The 19,170-nt window shown below is 42.6% G+C and overlaps 1 protein-coding gene across 2 annotated transcripts in view; it reads left to right on the top strand.

Moving 5' to 3' along the window:
- The window catches only part of PDE10A (phosphodiesterase 10A), a 1,332,617-nt gene that overhangs the window by 853,112 nt on the left and 460,335 nt on the right, over positions 1-19,170 (top strand). For both annotated transcript variants that reach the window (XM_069235310.1, XM_069235309.1), the window contains exon 10: positions 10,215-10,266. In XM_069235310.1, coding sequence (XP_069091411.1) covers positions 10,215-10,266 — 52 coding nt within the window. The remainder of the gene's footprint in view (positions 1-10,214; positions 10,267-19,170) is intronic.

Genomic DNA, 19,170 nt, shown 5'->3' with positions numbered 1-19,170 from the left:
GGGATACAGAGGCCTGGTTGTGATGGACACTGGGGACAGTAATACCGACTCTCCTGCCGCTTTCCATGCTTTGAGTGCACTTTACAGCGACGACATGGACAATCCTTTTTGGGTGTTTTAGGTATGCGATCAGCAAAGTGTCGCTCCTGCAGCCTTGCCACATCCTCCAGAACATATGAGGTGGAGGCTGCTGCTTCTTCTGTAACAGCAGTGAGGCTTTCAATTACAGACAACTGGAAGTCAAGGAAAGTCATGAGTCTTCCTGTTGTCTGACGGTAAACAACATACGCATTATATGTTGCCATCTGAATCAGGTGGGTAAACAGTTTCTTGTACCAAGTGCGAGTTTTACGACACGCATTGTATGGTTGAAGAACCTGGTCGTTCTTGTCCACTCCACCCATGTACTTATTGTAATCGAGTATACAGATGGGCTTGTGGACTTCGGCCATCTGACCCCAAACCGTGATGGGAGAAGTGCTCTCATCATGAATTGTAGTGAGCACGTATACATCACGCCTATCTAGGAACTTGACTGCGAGCAGTTCGTTAGAACGCAATGCAGTACTCTGTGATTTCTGGAGCTTCTTGCAAACAATCTCCCGCGGGAATCCTTTGCGGTTACAATGAACTGTACCGCAGGCCACAGTGCCAGCTTTGTAGAGCTCACTGAACAGCTCTACTCCTGTATAGAAATTGTCCACATAAAGGTTATAACGTTTGTGAAGAAGTGGCTGGACAAGTTCCCATACAATCTTACCTGTGACACCTAACGCGGGAGGGCAACCTACAGGGTTTAGGGTAGAATCCTTCCCTGTATACACTCTCAGGCTGTACACATAGCCAGTAGAGCTCTCACACAGCATGTACAGCTTTATGCCATAGCGAGCTCTTTTGCTCGCAATGTACTGTATGAAAAGCAGCCGTCCTTTGTACAGGATCAAGGACTCATCGACTGCTATATTCTTTCCAGGAGTATAGATCTCTGGAAACCTGGCAGACAAATGTTCCACGACAGCCCGAATTTTGAACAACCTGTCATGATCTGGATCGTCCCGGGGCAATGCAGCAGAATTGTCATTGAAATGCAGCATGTGCTGCAGTAGCAAAAAACGATCTCTGCTCATGTATGGTGCGAAGATGGGAGTTACCCAAACCGTGCGAGTCGTCCAGTAGGACTGCAAGGTGGGTTTCTGCACTAACCCCATTTTGAGCGTAAGGCCCAAAAATATCTTCAACTCTGCCAGCGAAGTGGGAGTCCACTGGCGTGCCCTAGAACGGGGCCCTAGAGTGCCTCCGCGCTCCCTCAGAAATTGGTCTGCACGCAAATTTGTTTGCTGCACAACTTTCTGAAGAAAGTCAACATCCAAAAACAGATAGATGTAGTCGACTGGCAAAAAGTTAGCTGTATCGACTTTACATCCAGCGTCACCAGTAAAAGGTGGAATTTGGGGCTGAACCAAACAGGGGGGCTGCCAAGAGAGCACTCTCTCTGTGCTTGCGGCAGCAGGCACGTGCTCTCTGGGTTCGGCTAACCCAATGTGGTCCCGCTGCCCAGAATGTGCTTGCGAAGGGACAGCACGGATGTCGTCATTGTCTCCTTCAGACTCACTGGAAGAGGTGTCGTCAGATGGGACTCCGCCGACTGAAAAATCACTCCCAGAATCTGCCCCATTGTCCTCTCCCTCAGATGCTGTCTCAGTGTCTGCTGTCTCAGTGTCTGAGCCTACATCAGAACTGTCCTCCATAACCCGAGCTAGGGCTTGATCAGCAGTCATCCAACGAGACTCCATCTCTGCAACTGGCTAAACTGTCCCTCTAAATTACTAGCCTACGTAGAAGGCAGATAGTCACAAAATTGTTTGTGGGTATGGTTGTTGTGTACTACAGGAAATATCGTCACCTTACTTTCGCTTCTTCTCCAATTCTGCAGATTCTCTAAAAACACTGAAAAAAACAAAAAAAGAATGTATTACTTCACCTTACCACACACCCTGTGCAACAGTCATTTTTGGTGCTCTGCCTCCCATTACCTCCTCTTCTAATTCCCTCAGTACTACCCAGCAAGGTAACGCTTGCCTTTACTAATCCACTCAGCTACTTTATGGCAACTGCCACTACAGAAAAGAGAGAGTGGAGTGCGCTTCGCAACAATCTTTTTAACCAATTTGTGTTGCATGTATATATATATATATATATATATGTTTAGAAACAAAGTGGTTGAAGGGTTGCTGGGCGGCACACTCCACTGCCGGTGCCCAGTGACAGAGAAGACCAATCTAGAAATTATCTAATGCCGAAAAATTTCACCGCACTCCACGAGGTACAAATAAATGTGTATTTTATTGCAGTCAATAACCACCAACGTGTTTCAACTCACCAAGGAGTCTTGATCACGGTCCTCGTGGAGTGCGGTGAAATTGTTCACCATTATAAAACAACACACACAAGAATAACAAGCATTTACAATGCAATGGGTCTCGCATCTGCTCGAGTTAGAGCTATTAGCGTTATAAACTCCTAACCCAACTTTTCTTGCCACATAAATTGATAATTGAAAGTTAAACTCTTTCACATAAGAGAGCCGATTCACAGCGCCACGGCCACCATGAGCATCATGTGAAGAGATACACAAAAGGAAAAGAAGTTCGCTCGCAGTTAAACGTAACCGCAAAAGTGCAATTAGCCATGTACCAGGGGCGATGGCCAAGGCGGTAACAAAACCTCCCCAAGGAGGGACAAAGGTAAATCATTTTCCAATGTAATCAAAGGATTTTTGAAGGGCAAGCCCACGAACGAGTGGTAGTGACGGGCGTGAGGTGGGCGTTGTTAGAAGCCCAGATACACACTAACAAGTCAGAAAAGCAGCACATGGGTGCTGCAATGCTTGTCCTGAAAAAAAAAAATATATATATATATATATATCTAAATATATATATATATAAATATATATATAAATATATATATATATATATATGTGTATACATATATACACATATATATGAGAGAGAGAGAGAAAACAAGACACTCATGTCACAAACCTTTTTTTTTTATACACGTGTGCTTCCCCTTGGCAAAGCACACTTGTATAAAAAAAAAAAATGGCCCCATTGATGGTCACCCTAAGGGCTGACCACCAACAATTTTTTTTTTTTTTCTTCTCTCCCCCCCCCCCCCCGGCAAAACTACATGTTTTTTTTTTCCCCCTGGGGTCGGGCCGTGTTCCAAGGGCCGAAACCCGCCATTTTGTTTTCTTTTTTTTTTTTTTTTTTTTTTTTTAAACTTTTTTTTATATTGTGGGGGGCGCGATCGCCCCCCAAAACCGTGTAAATAAATAAATATTGCCCCCGGGGGGGGGGAGGGGGCGGCCCTTTTACAAGGGGGCCGACCCCCCCCCCCCCCCCCCCCCAAAGAAGATCCCTGGTGCCTAGGGGCGTTTCCTGGCCATGGATCGCAGCCGCGCTGCGATCCATGGCCAGGAAACGGTGCCAGGGAGGCATCGATGGAAAGGGGAGAGCCTCCCCTTTCCATCGATGCCTCCCTGGCATCTGGGGAGGCCGTTTTGGCCTTTTTTTCCCCACCGGAGAAAAAGAGAACGCTTACCTGCTTCTCTCCTTCTCCGGAGGGGAAAAACTGTGACGTCAGCGGGGCGTGAGGGGGGTGGGATGGAGACGCAGAAGCTCTTCCGCGTCTCCCACAGTAAAAAAATAAAATAATCCTCCGGTGCATTGCACCGGAGGATTTTTAACCCCCTCCCTGGTGTCGGCCACTGGTCGTGACCCGCACCAGGGAGGGAGTGTGGGCGTCGGCCAGTGGCCGACACCCACATCTAAAAGGTTAAGAGTCCTTGGACTGGCTGGAGACCTCCAGACAAGGTAAAGGAGTAAGCTTCATCTCAACTTTACGGGAAACGGGTAGCACTCTGGTCAACATTCAAGAAGACCCTAGGGGCCAAGTCCATCCAAGTGTATTTGGGGTAAAGTTCTCTCAAGTGCTGTATTGGACCCGCAGCTTGTTTTCGGTGTATGACCCGAAGCCCTCAGTAATAATTTTCAGATGCATCTTTAATCTTTTATTTCCCAGCTCAAAGTTGAGCCACGTTTTCCTCTAGTATGAGTCATGCAGATATTGCTAGGCAAAAGCAGACTTGTCCTGCTCTGAGTATGCACTGTAGGCACTATTGACATGCTAATCTGCAAAACAAGACTGTAGGAAATTGTCATATTAGTTGAGGGGTGTGAGAACCCACCTCAAATATTAATAATCACAATCCTATTCGGGGTGAATCACAAAAGTCACTAAAACCTGTGTTTAACCCTCTGGACGATTGGCACAAAGCAGTCAGGCTCAGGCAGGGAAATGAAAACTTTCTTAAACCAAAAATCTGGCTTTGCCATTAAGTTGGATTTGATTTGAAATGACTATTTTTAAAGAGGTAATTGAACCAATGTTTCTAACTGCTCCCCAACTGAAAATAAGCATTATAAGTTGTTATAATGTAACCCACTGCCTTCTTATGGGACTGCCAGCCTTGCTACAGTGAAAAATGACTTCCTGGGTCTTTCAATGCTAGGACATGTAAAACATTAAATATACATATCCTAGTTTTTAAATGCCATGGCCCTGGCCTAAAGGCATTTAGGGCCTATGTGAGGGGAGATTTACAAATATTGAAAAGGAAGATTTGGCCTAGCAAAAGTCTTATTTTGCCAGGTCGTAACAGTAGTTTAAAGCTGCAAGGACAGGCCTGGAAACAAGTTTAAAAGTGCTACTTAGGTAGAGTGACACAATGGGTGCTGCAGCCCAATTGTTTCATATTATTTGCAGGCCTTAGGTACATGTAGTAAAATATACTAGGGTTTTATAAGTAAATTAAATGTTCCAATTAGATGTAAGCAAATGTTACCATGTTTAAAAAGAAGAGCACAAGCATTTTACCATTGCTTAGCAGTAGTAAAATGTACAGAGTCCTGTGGCCAACACTATGGCCAACAAAATGGAGTTCCATTAAAAAAGGCAAAAATCTGGGAGAATACCATTCAAAAGATGATCATTTCCAACAGATGCACTCAGACTAAATGAACTGTTTATCACTGCAACATTGTGTAAGGTCACACTCATCCTAGACATTCTGTTCACAGGCTACCTCATGAAACACAATAATGGACAAAACTGCAGGTAGATTGGCAATCTGGCAATTACCCTGTACTCTGTACGGAACCTCAAGCACTTTGGCAGAAGTCTCTGCCTGCTATTTCTCCATCTTTGTCTGGCATACAGCCATCTTCAGAAGTCTCATCACCTGCCACATCACCGATCTTAGGGACTTAGCTTATCCAAGATGCTGCTTCATCATACAAAATAACACTGGCACTATTGAAACTCCTAGGCACTCTTCAGCCTCCTAGACACACATAAATGCATGCATTGTGCCACAGAACCAAAAGTCATAGGGAGCAATACTTCGTCACACCATATATTTCATTAAGTCTTCCAGCACAATCCAATTGTCCATTCCATTTTCTGCCCGTTATACCAAACCAAACCAAGCCTAGACAAGCAATGGTTGCACTCTGTCAGAGACTACCCCCATTAACACACAGACATGACCAGTTATCATATCATCTATCGGGGCTACCCAGACCACCTTCCACACAACTATCAATCCAGCTACAGATTGTACCATAGTCCTTTTAAAAAATTCAGTCGTGTTTTTGAGCTCTTCTTGCACCTAACAAATCCACATCAGTTTAATTTCTGTGTGTTGAAATATACGTACACCACCAGTTCTCTTTGAGGGCGGCTCTTGGTTGTACCAAGACTGGGAGTTCCCCTCACTATCTTATTCTTTCCTCCATTCAGCCCATGCATTGCCTTAACTTTTTTCTGTTTCCCTTTTGTGGTCTTCCACACCTTACTGGAATTATACGATTGGTAAGTTTAGCACTTTACCTGGAGACTACTCATCTGTTTCCCATTTTAAAACAAAAAAGTACCTTTCAGTGCAGCTGCCCTCATATATTGAAAGGTGCTCTGTGTTTTTGCTGTCTACCTGCTACTGTTTATTTAGACGTTACGCTGCTTGCATGAGGGGGGCTCTTTTATTTTTATATTTTTCGTCTGTTGGACCATGTTTACTCGTCTCTCCTGCATAGGGTTGCTACTCATATGCTGTCTTTCACTTCGTCCTGATAATGAACCTGTTAAACCACATTTTGGGGTTGATACCTCGACAAAGTCATAACAATGAACTGTCTAAATTTCCATTTGATAATAACGCACAGAAGGACAAAACAAAGCTCTTCTGCCCCAACCCCCATCTACTAGAGCACGCTGCAGTTTTTAATTTGTCTTGGAAATGAATGAGACTGCCATGGTTCTTTAGACATATATTATCAGTACTTCACTACTTATTGAACGTTTGATTCACAAATATCACTGTCCTGTTGCACTTTTCACATTTGTTGTATTTTAGTAATTCCGTTATGCCTCCTAGTATTCTTGCACTTTTCACATTTGTAATACCTTATGTAATTCAGTTATGCTTCCTAATATTTACACGGAATATTTGTTTTTATGTGCCAACAATTTGTTTTCATTGAATTCTCTGTTTCTAGTATGTGGATTTGAGGTGATAGGTATATTTAATTACTAGGATACTTTTTCATATTTACATGACACCATGTAAGTCATATGGAACAAATTAACTTTTACCCTAAATGATCAGGTTTCCTTTCTTTTCTGCTATCCCAGAAAGTTCCACTGTTTATCTCAATGTTATGGCATCAGAACAGTTACCAAGCCAGTCATGAATGATGCCCACCTGACAGACAAGGGAAACTCTTGCCCGACTTGTGCTCTCAGGAGATTGTGACATGGTTAAACTGTCTTCAAGAGGCATGGTAATCCATGCACCACACTTCTCTCGTTCTTATCCTTCTTATGAGATCATCCTCAACTTATAAAATGGGCATCTGCAGATCCCGACCAGGCACCTATCTCACATAGACCAAATATTGCAAGGCTCCCCAGTATTACTGATTCCTTTGATCCCTCTAAAGAGTATCCCACTAGCCTCTGCTCATTTCATCAGTACACTGAACAAATATGATCACATATCGCCTATCACAGAGGTTTTGCACAGGCAGTCCTTCTCAGCCCATGTCATATTAATAAGATTACCAACTCAGAAGAGGGCCCTGAAAAATTATACTGCCAGGCACCATGAACCGGTGGGTACAATGTAGAGAACTATAAAATGTCTGCCTACAGTCCAAGTAAGCAGTTGACAGCCATACTAGGCTTAATGGATAATACACTCATTGGAGCATAATGAATACAGGAAATGTAAACGTGTATGGCAAAACAAATAATGAATACAGGAAAGGCAAACGTGTATGGCACAGAATAAATCAATTTTCATCACTCATATGATACACTGTAGCAATCAAATCTCAAAAATATCAAACATAATTATTTTTTTGTAATATAACTCATATTACCTAGATACAGCACATACTGTTAAAAACCTTCTTTCAAACACACAGTCACTACTCGCAACACACATACTATCACAACTTCTTCTAAAGAAGCAGTGGGGAAAAGTAAAGTCACTTCTATCACATCAAAACATATGTACAACTTTCCACAAAATATCGTTAAGGACATGTATTCAAATTCTAATACATTTGTTTCCTGGAGACAGTCCAGCTGAGATGGTAGCAAAACAAATGTCTTGAGATATCGTGACATTTATGGATCCATTTAAAGTCCAATATTTCACTGTGATCCTCCCACCCTCTGGGTTGTGTTCTGTATTAAGATTATTCATCTATTTCAGCACCAGAAAAGTAGCAGTCAGCAGTGCCCCACCGTAAAAACAGAACTTCACTAGGGAACACGTTCAGGACTTTTCAAGACTAGAAGTCAAGAAATGCTAAAAAGAAACAACATGGCCACGTGCCCTCTATTTGTGTTATGTTCTGAATCCTGAGTTTGTGCTTTTCTAGACCATGCGCTCTTAAAAAATGACTACCAGTATGGATGACATGTGAATCCCAAACCTTGTAGTTCTCTTTGCCTTATGTAACATGTTCTGTGCACTGATTTACACATGCATGATTCATTGTCTCTGAATGTGTGTGATATAAAGTGCTCTGATACCCTTCACTGGTATGAGGTACTATAAAACCAATGAAATACATGTGCATGTGACAGGGGGCCTATGGAGAGATGAATGGTACTTAAGGTTTTAGTTCCTTTCCCCATCAAATATTTGTGTGAAAAAGATTTCTCTGAAAAATGTAATACAGAAATTACTTGGAAAATGTAGAATCTGACCCAAAGATTCAACTTTTCAAAACAAAACCCAACATTAAAAAGTTCGTCGCCGAGATGCAGCACCAACCTTCCCATTAAACATTTTAGTTTTTTGCATATTTTGTCAATCTAAAATAATTATACCTTTAGTACTTTGAGTATTTTTTGGTGTGCACTTGTCTGTGTATTTTTGTGAATTACTGTTTTAATGTTTGAAATTTTAATGTACACATTTCTTGGGGCTCCCCGGCTTCCAGTAGCGATTCATTGGTGGTCCTCACGATTTAAAAGGTTTAAAAGGTTGGGAATCACTGCCCTATAGGAATGTAAAGTTAATTTAAACCAGATATTCTCAGACAAACTTGCAGAATTTGCACGGACGTCTAGAGTGGCAGTGTTGTGCATTTGTAGTGTACTGATATTGGTGTATCACAGTTTTGAAGGTCAGATTTCGTTATTCTCAGTTCAGACCTTTTTTCGCTTCATTAAGAATCTCGTGTCATACTGTATACTGTACGCTCATTGTTAAGACCCTGTGAGAAGGTGAATTTGTCATTACATCCAGATGGTCTGTGGAATTTACAACAGAAAAAGCTATTGTTCTGTCACACTTTAGAAAGGTTAGAAAGTTATTTCATACATGTGTTTACAATAAGCCTATGTCTGAATGAGTTTTCAGTGATCAATAAGACCCTGACAAATAGTGTTAATGCTGCACTTCCCTATATGTAACTAGTATTTAAGTATTTCCTACCCATGACTGAAAAAGATGTCGCCTTGGTATCAGTTAATGTTGTGCAATGGAACTTTTACGAAGGAATGTTAGATAATGTATCCAAAATAGAAAAGGACATTTCGTGATGATGGGATATATCTAACTAAACTTAGTACGTAGGACTGGTCTTGTTTTGTATGCAGAGCTTTAGATTATTCCAGTGCCTATTTGTGTTGGATTATGAATTAAATAAAATGCTATACACCAATTTAGTTGTAAACAGTGTGTTATTTTGAGATGACTCGGGAAACCATTTTTTGTAATCCTGTTTCTACCCATGTGTAATATTATATATATATTTATATATATATTATTACACTTTAGACAAAGTGGAGGCATACATGTCAGCACTTTTAGGGACTTTTATAGTATCTGTTATGCATGCCACCTTATTTTGTTTTTTCACTTAAGGCGGGTGAGGTCTTGGTTGAATCTAGGTTATGCTAAGAAAGTGAGCCCTTTCCCTGCTCCCTGTAGAGTTGTGAATGTAATAGCAAAGTCAGGCACTTTTGCAGACTTCAGCAAAAACTATCTTGTCACAAGAATGCAAATGGTGAGTGCTTGGGTGCACCAAAAGTTACTGTATAATACACTTGGTTTTAGGAAGACAACTTTAAAAAAAAAAAAAAAAGACTTTCACCCCACCCTAAAGTACTGTAACTGATGAAGTTTTCCTGCATGCGCCAAGGTGTTACATGATCAGAGTTCTTCACATTACCAAGCAATGTTTACATTCTGTACGGCTATTTGTGTGGAAACCTCTACACAGTTATTTAGAATTACCACTACCAACAGCTCTTTAGAGGAAAGTGTGAACAGTGTTAGAAGCTCAGTCTGTTTTTGGCAAACACAGGTTTAACCTAACAGTAAAGGTGGCTGCCCTTTCCTTCACATTCAAGGTTCAGTCAGCACTGCAGTCACCGCTAGCTTTTAGAAACGTGGGCAGAGCTTGTTGTTTTGGTAACAAGCTTCCACTAGAGGAAAGTTCAGTCAGTGCCACGCTAATTAAACCTGGAATTTAAGTCGAGACGTTTGCGTCCTGGGGCAATGTGCACACAAAAGAGCCTGTTTTATCCAGCAAATGACGACGTTTACCCTTATCTCTTTTTTTTTTTTTCAGAACCTACTTTGATAATATAGTTGCAATAGATTCCCTTCTTGAACATATAATGGTAAGTTGCTTTAAGTGTAACTTTTGTGCTATAAAGGTTTAAAAAGCTGATGTATCTCTGTTGATTTGTTTTATTGACAGTTGCTTGCATGACAAATATTCTACGAAGGTTAAATTACTCAAGATTTTTAGTGTGGTCATCTTCTCTTTCTATATGTCACTGGTTATCTCCTTTAAAATTCAACATCTCTGAAACCAGTCCACAGAGCCAACTAGAATAAAAGACCTGCATGGCTGCCGAAAATCTGTCTCCCTACTATACCGTGACCAGAAACCTATGATTGCCCCCCCCCCACCTGATTCAGCATTGGAACTTCAAACAACTGATGCATGTAGACAGATTGTTGCTTGAATGCAGATTTACCTTGAATAAATGAAAGACAAGATGCTTTTGGCAAAGCAGGAGCAGTCTGTTTAATCAAACGCAACGGCTAGGAGAGCACAGTACAGAGTCTGGGTCTGATGACTATCTCTCAAAGTTAGAGCTTTGAGCGTCTTTTTACACGTTGTCTTGAGGTGCAATAAAACGACTGGATACATTCTTTGAAAAAAGGAATCCAGGACTAATCACAAGGCCACAAATCTGACCATTTGATAGTGTGCAGGGGGTCTCAACATTGTATGAACGTAGTGTGAGCCAGTGGGTAACGTGTCCAGAAGTCCAGCATGGGAAGTGTGTGGTATGTGTGTAATGTGTTCTGATTGGCTGTGTGTTCCTAACCTCATCTAACTGTTGTTTTGGGAGCATTTACCCCTCCTGCCAAATGTGTTTTATTAGGGGCCAATTTCCTTGGAACTTTTGGCATTGCTGCCTATCTGGGGAATTGATCTGGGTCGTTCCTGTTTCACACTTTTGTCTATTGGCTACGTGTCAACCCACATGTGATATGACAACCAGTTGCTTCACGACTGGGTCGCAGGGCCTTCTTGACCACATACTTCTGGCTCAGGGTTGACAGAGATTGTAAGGCAGGTGGAATCAACAGTAGCAGAGCAAGTTCATTGTTAAGCTGGCACTTATAGTGTACATTAACATTGTTTTTATGCATATCAACAAAATCAGTGGGGGTCCAGGGACCCAGACACTGGAACAACCTGAGCCTGTGTCAGAGAGCAGCACCACATCACAGGCCATCCAGAAAATATTTGAAAACTTAACTATTTTGGATGATGTTCTTCTAAAGACTTGGAACCAGCAGGACAGTGAACAGGTCGACTCGGCATAACCTATAACGTGCTCTGCTGCAGCTGAACTACATTTCTTTTGTGCGCCCTTAAGGTTTCATTTCACACTATATACAATTCCAAAATTTGAATGAATCTCATTTTCAAGTAGATTCTTTACATCAAAATGGAGCAAACTCCACGCATACTCAATATATTGGACAGGTAAATATATATTGGTATTGTTATGTGGTACAGCGATGACCTATAACTGTAATTAACACTCCATGGTTGACATAAGCTTGTGAACATTACAACAAAGATCACAATTCAGGCACTAGCAAAATACTTAAATGATTCATATCTCGCTGGTGTGAGTGCTAGTGGGTGGGTGTATGGAAGATTATTTTCTCCTTCCCTGGTTAATGATGTAAATGAAAGCTAATACTTATAAACGAAATATGCCTTGGATAAAGCTAAATAAGCTCGGGAGAGGAGAAAGCTACTGATGGAGATGCACAGTGATTGAGAGAAGTATCGTGTGAATGTAAGAGGAAATGGCAGGCCATGTGTTGTACACATAGAGGTGGTGGAGGAGAATAACACGGACTCATCACCCTGCGTGGGATCCTATGATGGCAGTGAGGGAGAGAATGGAGGGGATAGAAATGTGGGTTAGAAATACCAACAGCACGTGTAACAGTTGTACTCTGACATTTGCAGATGAATCCTTTTAATCCAGTAGCCATATCTTCATTTTGCCGCTTGCAGTTTCGGATGCGGTGAGAGCTTTTTAATTGCTGCTGTTTATTTTAGTTATACAAGCTTTGCCCGAGCTACCTCCCATTACAAACCAGCACCCCTACCAGCTTCTAACCAACCCACTTATGTTTTGACCCATCAGTTGCCACATCCTTGTTAGAAAAGGGATCGACTTCTTTTCGTCCACACTAGACACATGTCCTACTTGGGATAAACCACTCAGGTCAAGTGTGGCCTCGTGCTAGGTAGAGCTCTGTCGTGTATGGGATCGAGGCGAACCCCTGCTATCCACGAGCTCATTCTCGCGTGCTGGGTTTTGTTATCTGTGGCAGAAAAGCCAGTAATGTATGGTTAAAATTTCACAAGGATACATCTACACCTATACTTATTTCTTGACTCTGTGTAAAATCTGGCGATATTTTCTAAAACAAATTGAACACATTCTTGTAATAGATGATGAGAGAGGATGGTTATCCCTTGACTATTGTTGTCTTGCTGTCCACCAAGGGCCACATTTTACAGGCAAACCTACATTTAAAAATACAGACACCATGAGACCAGGCACCCTGATAATATAGTGACAGGATAGCTTAAGTATTGTCCTGTGAGCAGTGCTTAATTTGTGAATAAAAAGGTGCCGGTGCTCAAAGCCCTCCTCAAACACGCGGCTGCTGCAGTTAAATATGTGAACACGGAATACTCAAGAAACGTAATCCCGAAGCCATCGCGGGCCTCTTCAATCCATAAGAAGCCACTCCAGCTTTCTAGTTTCTCTCTTTGTGACGCTTTTTTGTTTTTTTCCTTCATCCGTCTTTTCCTTATGTGTATTTTACTCGCAGCAAATGCTTGAGGCAGAAGAATAAGCCCCGGCCCTCAAAAATCAGTGGTGGTGATCAGCACCGGAAACAACAAGCACAAATTAAGCACTGCCTGTGAGATCGACAGTGATCGCGCATGCGGAAAACTGAGAGTTGTTTGGATTGCAGGGGCTACAGCATTTTCGGTTGTCTGCTAAACTGCTTCTTCATTCACTTCTACATTTATGGCATTCTCAGATCAGGAAATTCGCGAAACTAATCCCTGATGGCTCCACTGCCTCCTAAACTGGGGCTTGATGCGCCCTCTGCATGAACCGAGGCTGACGTGATGGAAAAATCTGCTGCACTGCCTCTTGGGACCTCTCTCCAGATACCGGATGAAAGGGACAAAAAACCAACGCACCAGCCTGTTGCAGATGTAATGCAGTCGTTGTATGCAGAAAAAGAGCCATTTTAGTAACACTAGGGAATGGCTACTGTTCTCACCAACTCCCTCTCCAAATACAAATGTGCAAATAAAGGCTTTTTACAGAAAGAGTAACAGTGGCGTTTGTGTAGCTGCTGATTAAAACAAAATTAATTGCACCTGAGAATGTAATTTGAATTCAGAATAGAAAAGATTTGATGCAATGCTTTCAATAGTCCCTAGATTTTTCTTTATCTAGGGGCACGTGGATAGTTGCAGACTATGCGTGTGTGGTTAGTGCAAGAAACATTCTTTTACATTATTAATTTTCTGTTGACGTGGTATTTATTACACACACACATCAACACACGGTTAAAAAATAGGGCTAAAACGTTCTGGTCATGTTGTTTTTATGTTTCTCACCTGCAGAATAGATGACTGCTATACGTGTGCGTTTACCCAATTCTTGATTTTTTCACACTCAGTGACTACTGTGATTGTTTCAAGGGCATTGATGTGGTTGGTGGCAGCTGATTATGGTTTATGGGTAGTTACGTTTTAGACATTTTTCAGTAATCCTGCTGGAGAGGCTTACTATTGAAATTCGCTGTTAAAGTCCACCAGGCAGGGACTTCCAATTCCCCTTGAGATTGATATGAGAGAGAGAGTGTGTGTAGTTCTATGTATCTATACAAGAGATTTCTCAACCAGGCAGTGCCTACGTGTAGGCTAAGATACTGGTTTTACAAGGAATACAGTTGTAGACCTTGCTGGTGATCGTCATGATGGTCTACCATGTCACCTTGTAATTTCCAGCATATCTCCCCTGCACCGACCAGTGAAACGCTTAGGCTGTGCAACAGAAGGAGCACCTTAAGAGAGACCCTGCAGGGTTAACTAGTGACCTTGAAAAAGAAGTGAACAAAAGAAGAGCCATAGCACATGGCAGCTAGGTCTCACCTGAGACAAAGATTGTGTTCTGTGTCCTTCTCTAATATCCTATGTTCGCCCATCAACTTTCCTGTGCCATCCCCACAGGCTTCTGTTGCACCCAGCTGCCTAGTATCAACACGAAAAAAACTCTAAATGAATGCCTACCTGCCTGTGCCCTGTTACGTGATAAACAGTAACTTGGTGAGACTTGCTCTGTTTGAGTCCTGGAGTGATGCCACTGGCTTGAGATATTACTCTCAGAACACAGGAGCCCCCAAATGTATAACCATGACTAGTTATGCTACAGAGTTAGTGTTGCTGGGTTACGGGCCAGACATATAGCAATGATGTGACTACTGGACCAAATAAAAACTAGTTTCTAGTGCTCCTTCACCATTCTGTAGGGCTGGCGTGATAACTGTGTTGCAAACTGCTTGAAAATTGTTCTACAACTTGTCCGACACAACACAGTGCTTTAACTATAGCAGAACACAAGCATGTTCTCAATTCTGAAGCCTGCATGGGGGAAGTCTTGGACCTGGCACTGTTTGCAGAGTTATAAACAGGCCAGAAACTACAGGAGGAAGGCAGCAAAAAGTTTGGGGATATTAGCTTTAACACTAGTTAGCATTGGTAAAGTGCCCAAAGTGCATATGCTCTTTGTCTAAAATGTATTGGTGATTGGTTTATTCAGGACTGGCATATTTGATTTACCAGTGCGTCCTAAGTATCATGTACCATGTGTGCCAAGGGCCTGTAAATCAAAAGCTGCTAGGGGCCTGCAGCACTGATTGTGCCACCCATATGAGTAGCTCTGTAAACATGTCTCAGACCTGCCACTACAGTGTCTGTGAGCAGTTTTAAATTGCTATTTCAACATGGCATGGGCACCCACTCACCAGACTTAATCCTTCCCTTTTCCTACATGTAAGTCACCCCTAAAGTAGGCTCAAGGCAGCCCCATGGGCAGGGCGCAGTGTATTTAAATGGTAGGACACGTAATGGTTTGTTTTACATGCCCTGATAGTGAAATACTGCTAATTTCGGTTTTCACTTTTGCAAGGCCTATCTCTCCCATAGGTTAACTTGTGGATTGCCTTGGAATATCTTTCAGATGTAATTTCCCATTGGGAGCAGATTGCGATGTGGAGTTTGGGGTCTCGGAACTCACAGTTTAAAAATACAACTTTTGATGAAGTTGGTTTTTGAGTTGTAAGTTTGAAATGCCACTTTTAAAAAGTGGGTATTTTCTTTCTTAACAATTCTGTGCCTCTGCCTGTCTGCTGAATACACGTCTGTGTCAGGATGACAATTGGGCTGTTTGTGTATTCACTCTGGACAGTCACACAAAGGGAGCTAAGGTGAGCTCTGCATATCCTGATGGCCCATCACCAGGCTGATGGGCCTTCCTGAGTCAGAGTGGTGGTAGGAGCTGACACTTGCACCTGAAAGGGCTGTGCCTGTCCTCACACAAAGCAGTCCACAACCCCTGGAGTGTGTCTTGGACCAGGGAAAGGCAGGGTCTTGTGCACTACAAAGACTTGTCTTTGAAATTTGTCTACTTCAAAGACAGAAATGGGTATAAATACTGGACCTCTGACACCACATAGTTGGAATCCTTCTGGACTGAGGACATTCTGCCAGGAAGAAGAGCTGGATGCTGTAGGAGGAACTGCCACTCTGCCTGTTGCTTTGCTGTGCTGGCCTGCTGCTTCTGTCCTGGGAGTGAAAGGACTGGACTTCGCTTTCTACATCCTGCTTCCAAAGGTTCTCCAAGGGCTTGGACTGAGCGTGCCTCCTGTTAAGTCTCAGGCATATCAAAGTCTTCACCTTCCAACGCATGGGGTCTCTTGCTGAGAGTTCTGACTTGACAAGTGCTGCCAACTCCATTTCCTGTGCCCTTGAGAGTGAGTTCTGGTGTACTATGGAAGAAGCATTAATCTACAGAACGACTTCTGACCCGGCGCCACTCACTGACCCCGCGCAGCCGCCTGCACCGGAGCCGTGGTCCCTGCTGAGTGCAACACCTGCAACTGACGCTGCAGGACCGATGCCGCCAGAGTGCCTTCGAAGTCCCACTACAGCGTGAGTCTAGAGCACAGGTCTTCAAACTGGGGGGGCCTCAAGTGTTCCCAGGGGGGCACCAGGCTCTGACCCAAAGAAGAATTATACAGATGAGAGGGCTTTGTTTTAAGCAGAAGCATGTTATTGCATTTTTAAAAAGGTACCAGTACTTAACTGCAATGTTTAAATAGTTCTAGACATATTTAAACATTGCCACCTTTATAAAATAATTGTAAAGAATTCTGATGGGGGGGCCCAATAATTTTTATTTTTCAACTGGGGGGGAGGGGGCGCAGCATTAAAAAGTTTGGAGACCACTGGTCTAGAGTGCTGTGTCAGCGACGCCCGTGGCACCTGACTTAGCCGCAGCACCTGTGGTGTGAAGTAGACACCTTGTGCCTTGACTTGATGGATTGACCTGCATTGTTGTGAGGGACCAGCACCTTGCCACCAATGCTGCATCACCTCCCCTGCAGTCATAAGGAACCACATCTCACCTCCCCTGCCTAGCAGTAAGTAACCGTCGCCTCACCTCCCCTGTGGCAGTAAGGTACCGATACCGCACCACCTCCGGTGATGTCTCACCTCCCTGATTTTGCGCAACGTCCTAGTTTTCGCATCGTTTTCCAAGGTACTGTACCTGGGGTCCGTGGGACTCGGTGACTGGCCCGCTCTCCCTCACGAGTGGCTTTAGACTGTGGGGTATATGTTGACTGTATACTCTGTGCATACTAATGTTAACCTCTGTAGTTGGTGCACTTGCACCCCGGATAAGATATTGCCAGAAACGCAGTCAGCCATGGTTCTTATCTGTTGTCAAATACCAGAAGAGAGACTTGCAAACTAGAAAACAATCTACATTTCTCTCCATCAGGCGTAACTTTTTTAAGAGAAATGCAAACTAGACATTTTGTTCAGTCTGGGCAGAACACTTTCTCTCCCACTGTCAAAACAGCACTCAGCCCTTCAACTAACAACTGGTACAGATTCCTACTTTGCTTTACTAACATAACTCTATCCCCATCAAAAATAACTTCCTCAGTCCATCCTCATCTGCCTCAGTCTCCATAAACCGCATGTGCCTGTAGTATATCTGCTTTCATAAGCTCCAAGGGGCTCTTCCATATGAGTAAGATCCTCAGTTCAACCAGATAACAAGTGGATTCAGTACAAGTGAACATTATCACAGAATTTCCACCTTTGTGCCACCATTTAGAGTGAGTTTATTTTGGCTTCTCTTGTTCGCTCCATGATGAGTTGAATTGTGGTCTGTCTCCCCCATTTTAAGAAAAAACTATCTTAGCCCCGAAAAAACATCCAACTACAGGCAGGCTTGTGACATGACCATTGAAGGAAGTGTTTCTGTATAACCAACCCACATAAACTCAGAACAGATATTCACAAACCATCTATTCTATTTCACCTTGGTTGTGATGTTGAGATGACCACTCGAAAAAATATTTTCAATGTTCATAGGTTCTCAGTAGGAATAACTCTTGCCTCTTAATACTCTTTGATCTTTTGACCCTATTGACCACAGGTGTTACTCTATACTTGAACACTGCTTGGGCTTCCACTGACCTGTTGTAAATTGGTTCTTCTGTTATCATTCCAACTGCCTAAAGTTAGTGAAGTCTGGGTGCAGCACCTCAAATACCTCTGAAGTAACTTGCTGATCCCAAAGTCTTCATCTGACCATTGAGTCTAATTGCTATTATACGGATGTTTCTATTCATGAGTATGTGAACAACCATCTGTATATAAAAACTTGAGTCTTACATAGTGTCTTCACAGAGAAAACCATGATAAACAAACACCAGTCCTGGATAGCTGATAATTTACTGAAAATGCAATGCTGATGAAGCCAAGTTTATAATAATGCTCCCCAAAACACAAGAAAAACTTTGATCTGACTCCTTTCTTTGAATTGAAGTTTGACTTCTCTCCATCTTTCATCTACATTGACTTCACATTGTAACACTATTATCTCTTCTGTGTAAGTGAGCCTACTTTTCAACAAAATCAGACTGTGTCCAATTGCCAACTACTGGCCTTCAAAAATTAAACCATTGCTGTTCCCCACCGTCTTAAAGGCTAAGGGCCTGATTTAGAGTTTGGTGGGCAGGTTACTTTGTCACAAATGTGACAGATATCCCGTCCGCTATATTACGATGTTCATAGGATATAATGGGATTGTAATACGGCAGATGAGATATCCCGTCACATTTGTGACGGAGCAACCCCATCTGTCAAACTCTAAATCAGGCCCTTAATCTTTTTGCACTTTGACTTTAGGAGAGTTGATTCCGTGGGGTTATATCATTCCACACTCATCCTTCTTAAAGTCGTCGACCATTCCACAGCCAGGCTCATTTCTTAAAGAGTGGAAATATGCCCATATTACTCCACCCTCCTCAATTTAAGTTGGTTTGTAGTCGGAATTAGAATATTGTTCAAATTGTGCTGTCTAACCTACAAAACAATGCACTGTAATACCCCACCATATCCAGCCCACTTCTCGGATTTATTTGATGGACAAAGAGGACTCTGAACAAGAACATACTTCTTATGGAAGGCCTAATAATTCAAGGCTGCCCATATCTAACACCAGTCCTTTTCCTGCGCAGCTCCTTCCTTCTGGGAATTCGCAGGCATTGGATATTCGAAAGAAACCCTTACCACTGGCCTTCCACCAGCAACTAAAAACTCATCCTTCCAGTCTTTAAACCAGCCACACTGACTGCCTCCTCCCGCATCT

Source organism: Pleurodeles waltl, chromosome 5 (assembly GCF_031143425.1).
Source record: "Pleurodeles waltl isolate 20211129_DDA chromosome 5, aPleWal1.hap1.20221129, whole genome shotgun sequence".
NCBI classification, from domain to species: domain Eukaryota; kingdom Metazoa; phylum Chordata; class Amphibia; order Caudata; family Salamandridae; genus Pleurodeles; species Pleurodeles waltl.
This window is presented reverse-complemented; position numbering and strand designations above follow the sequence as displayed.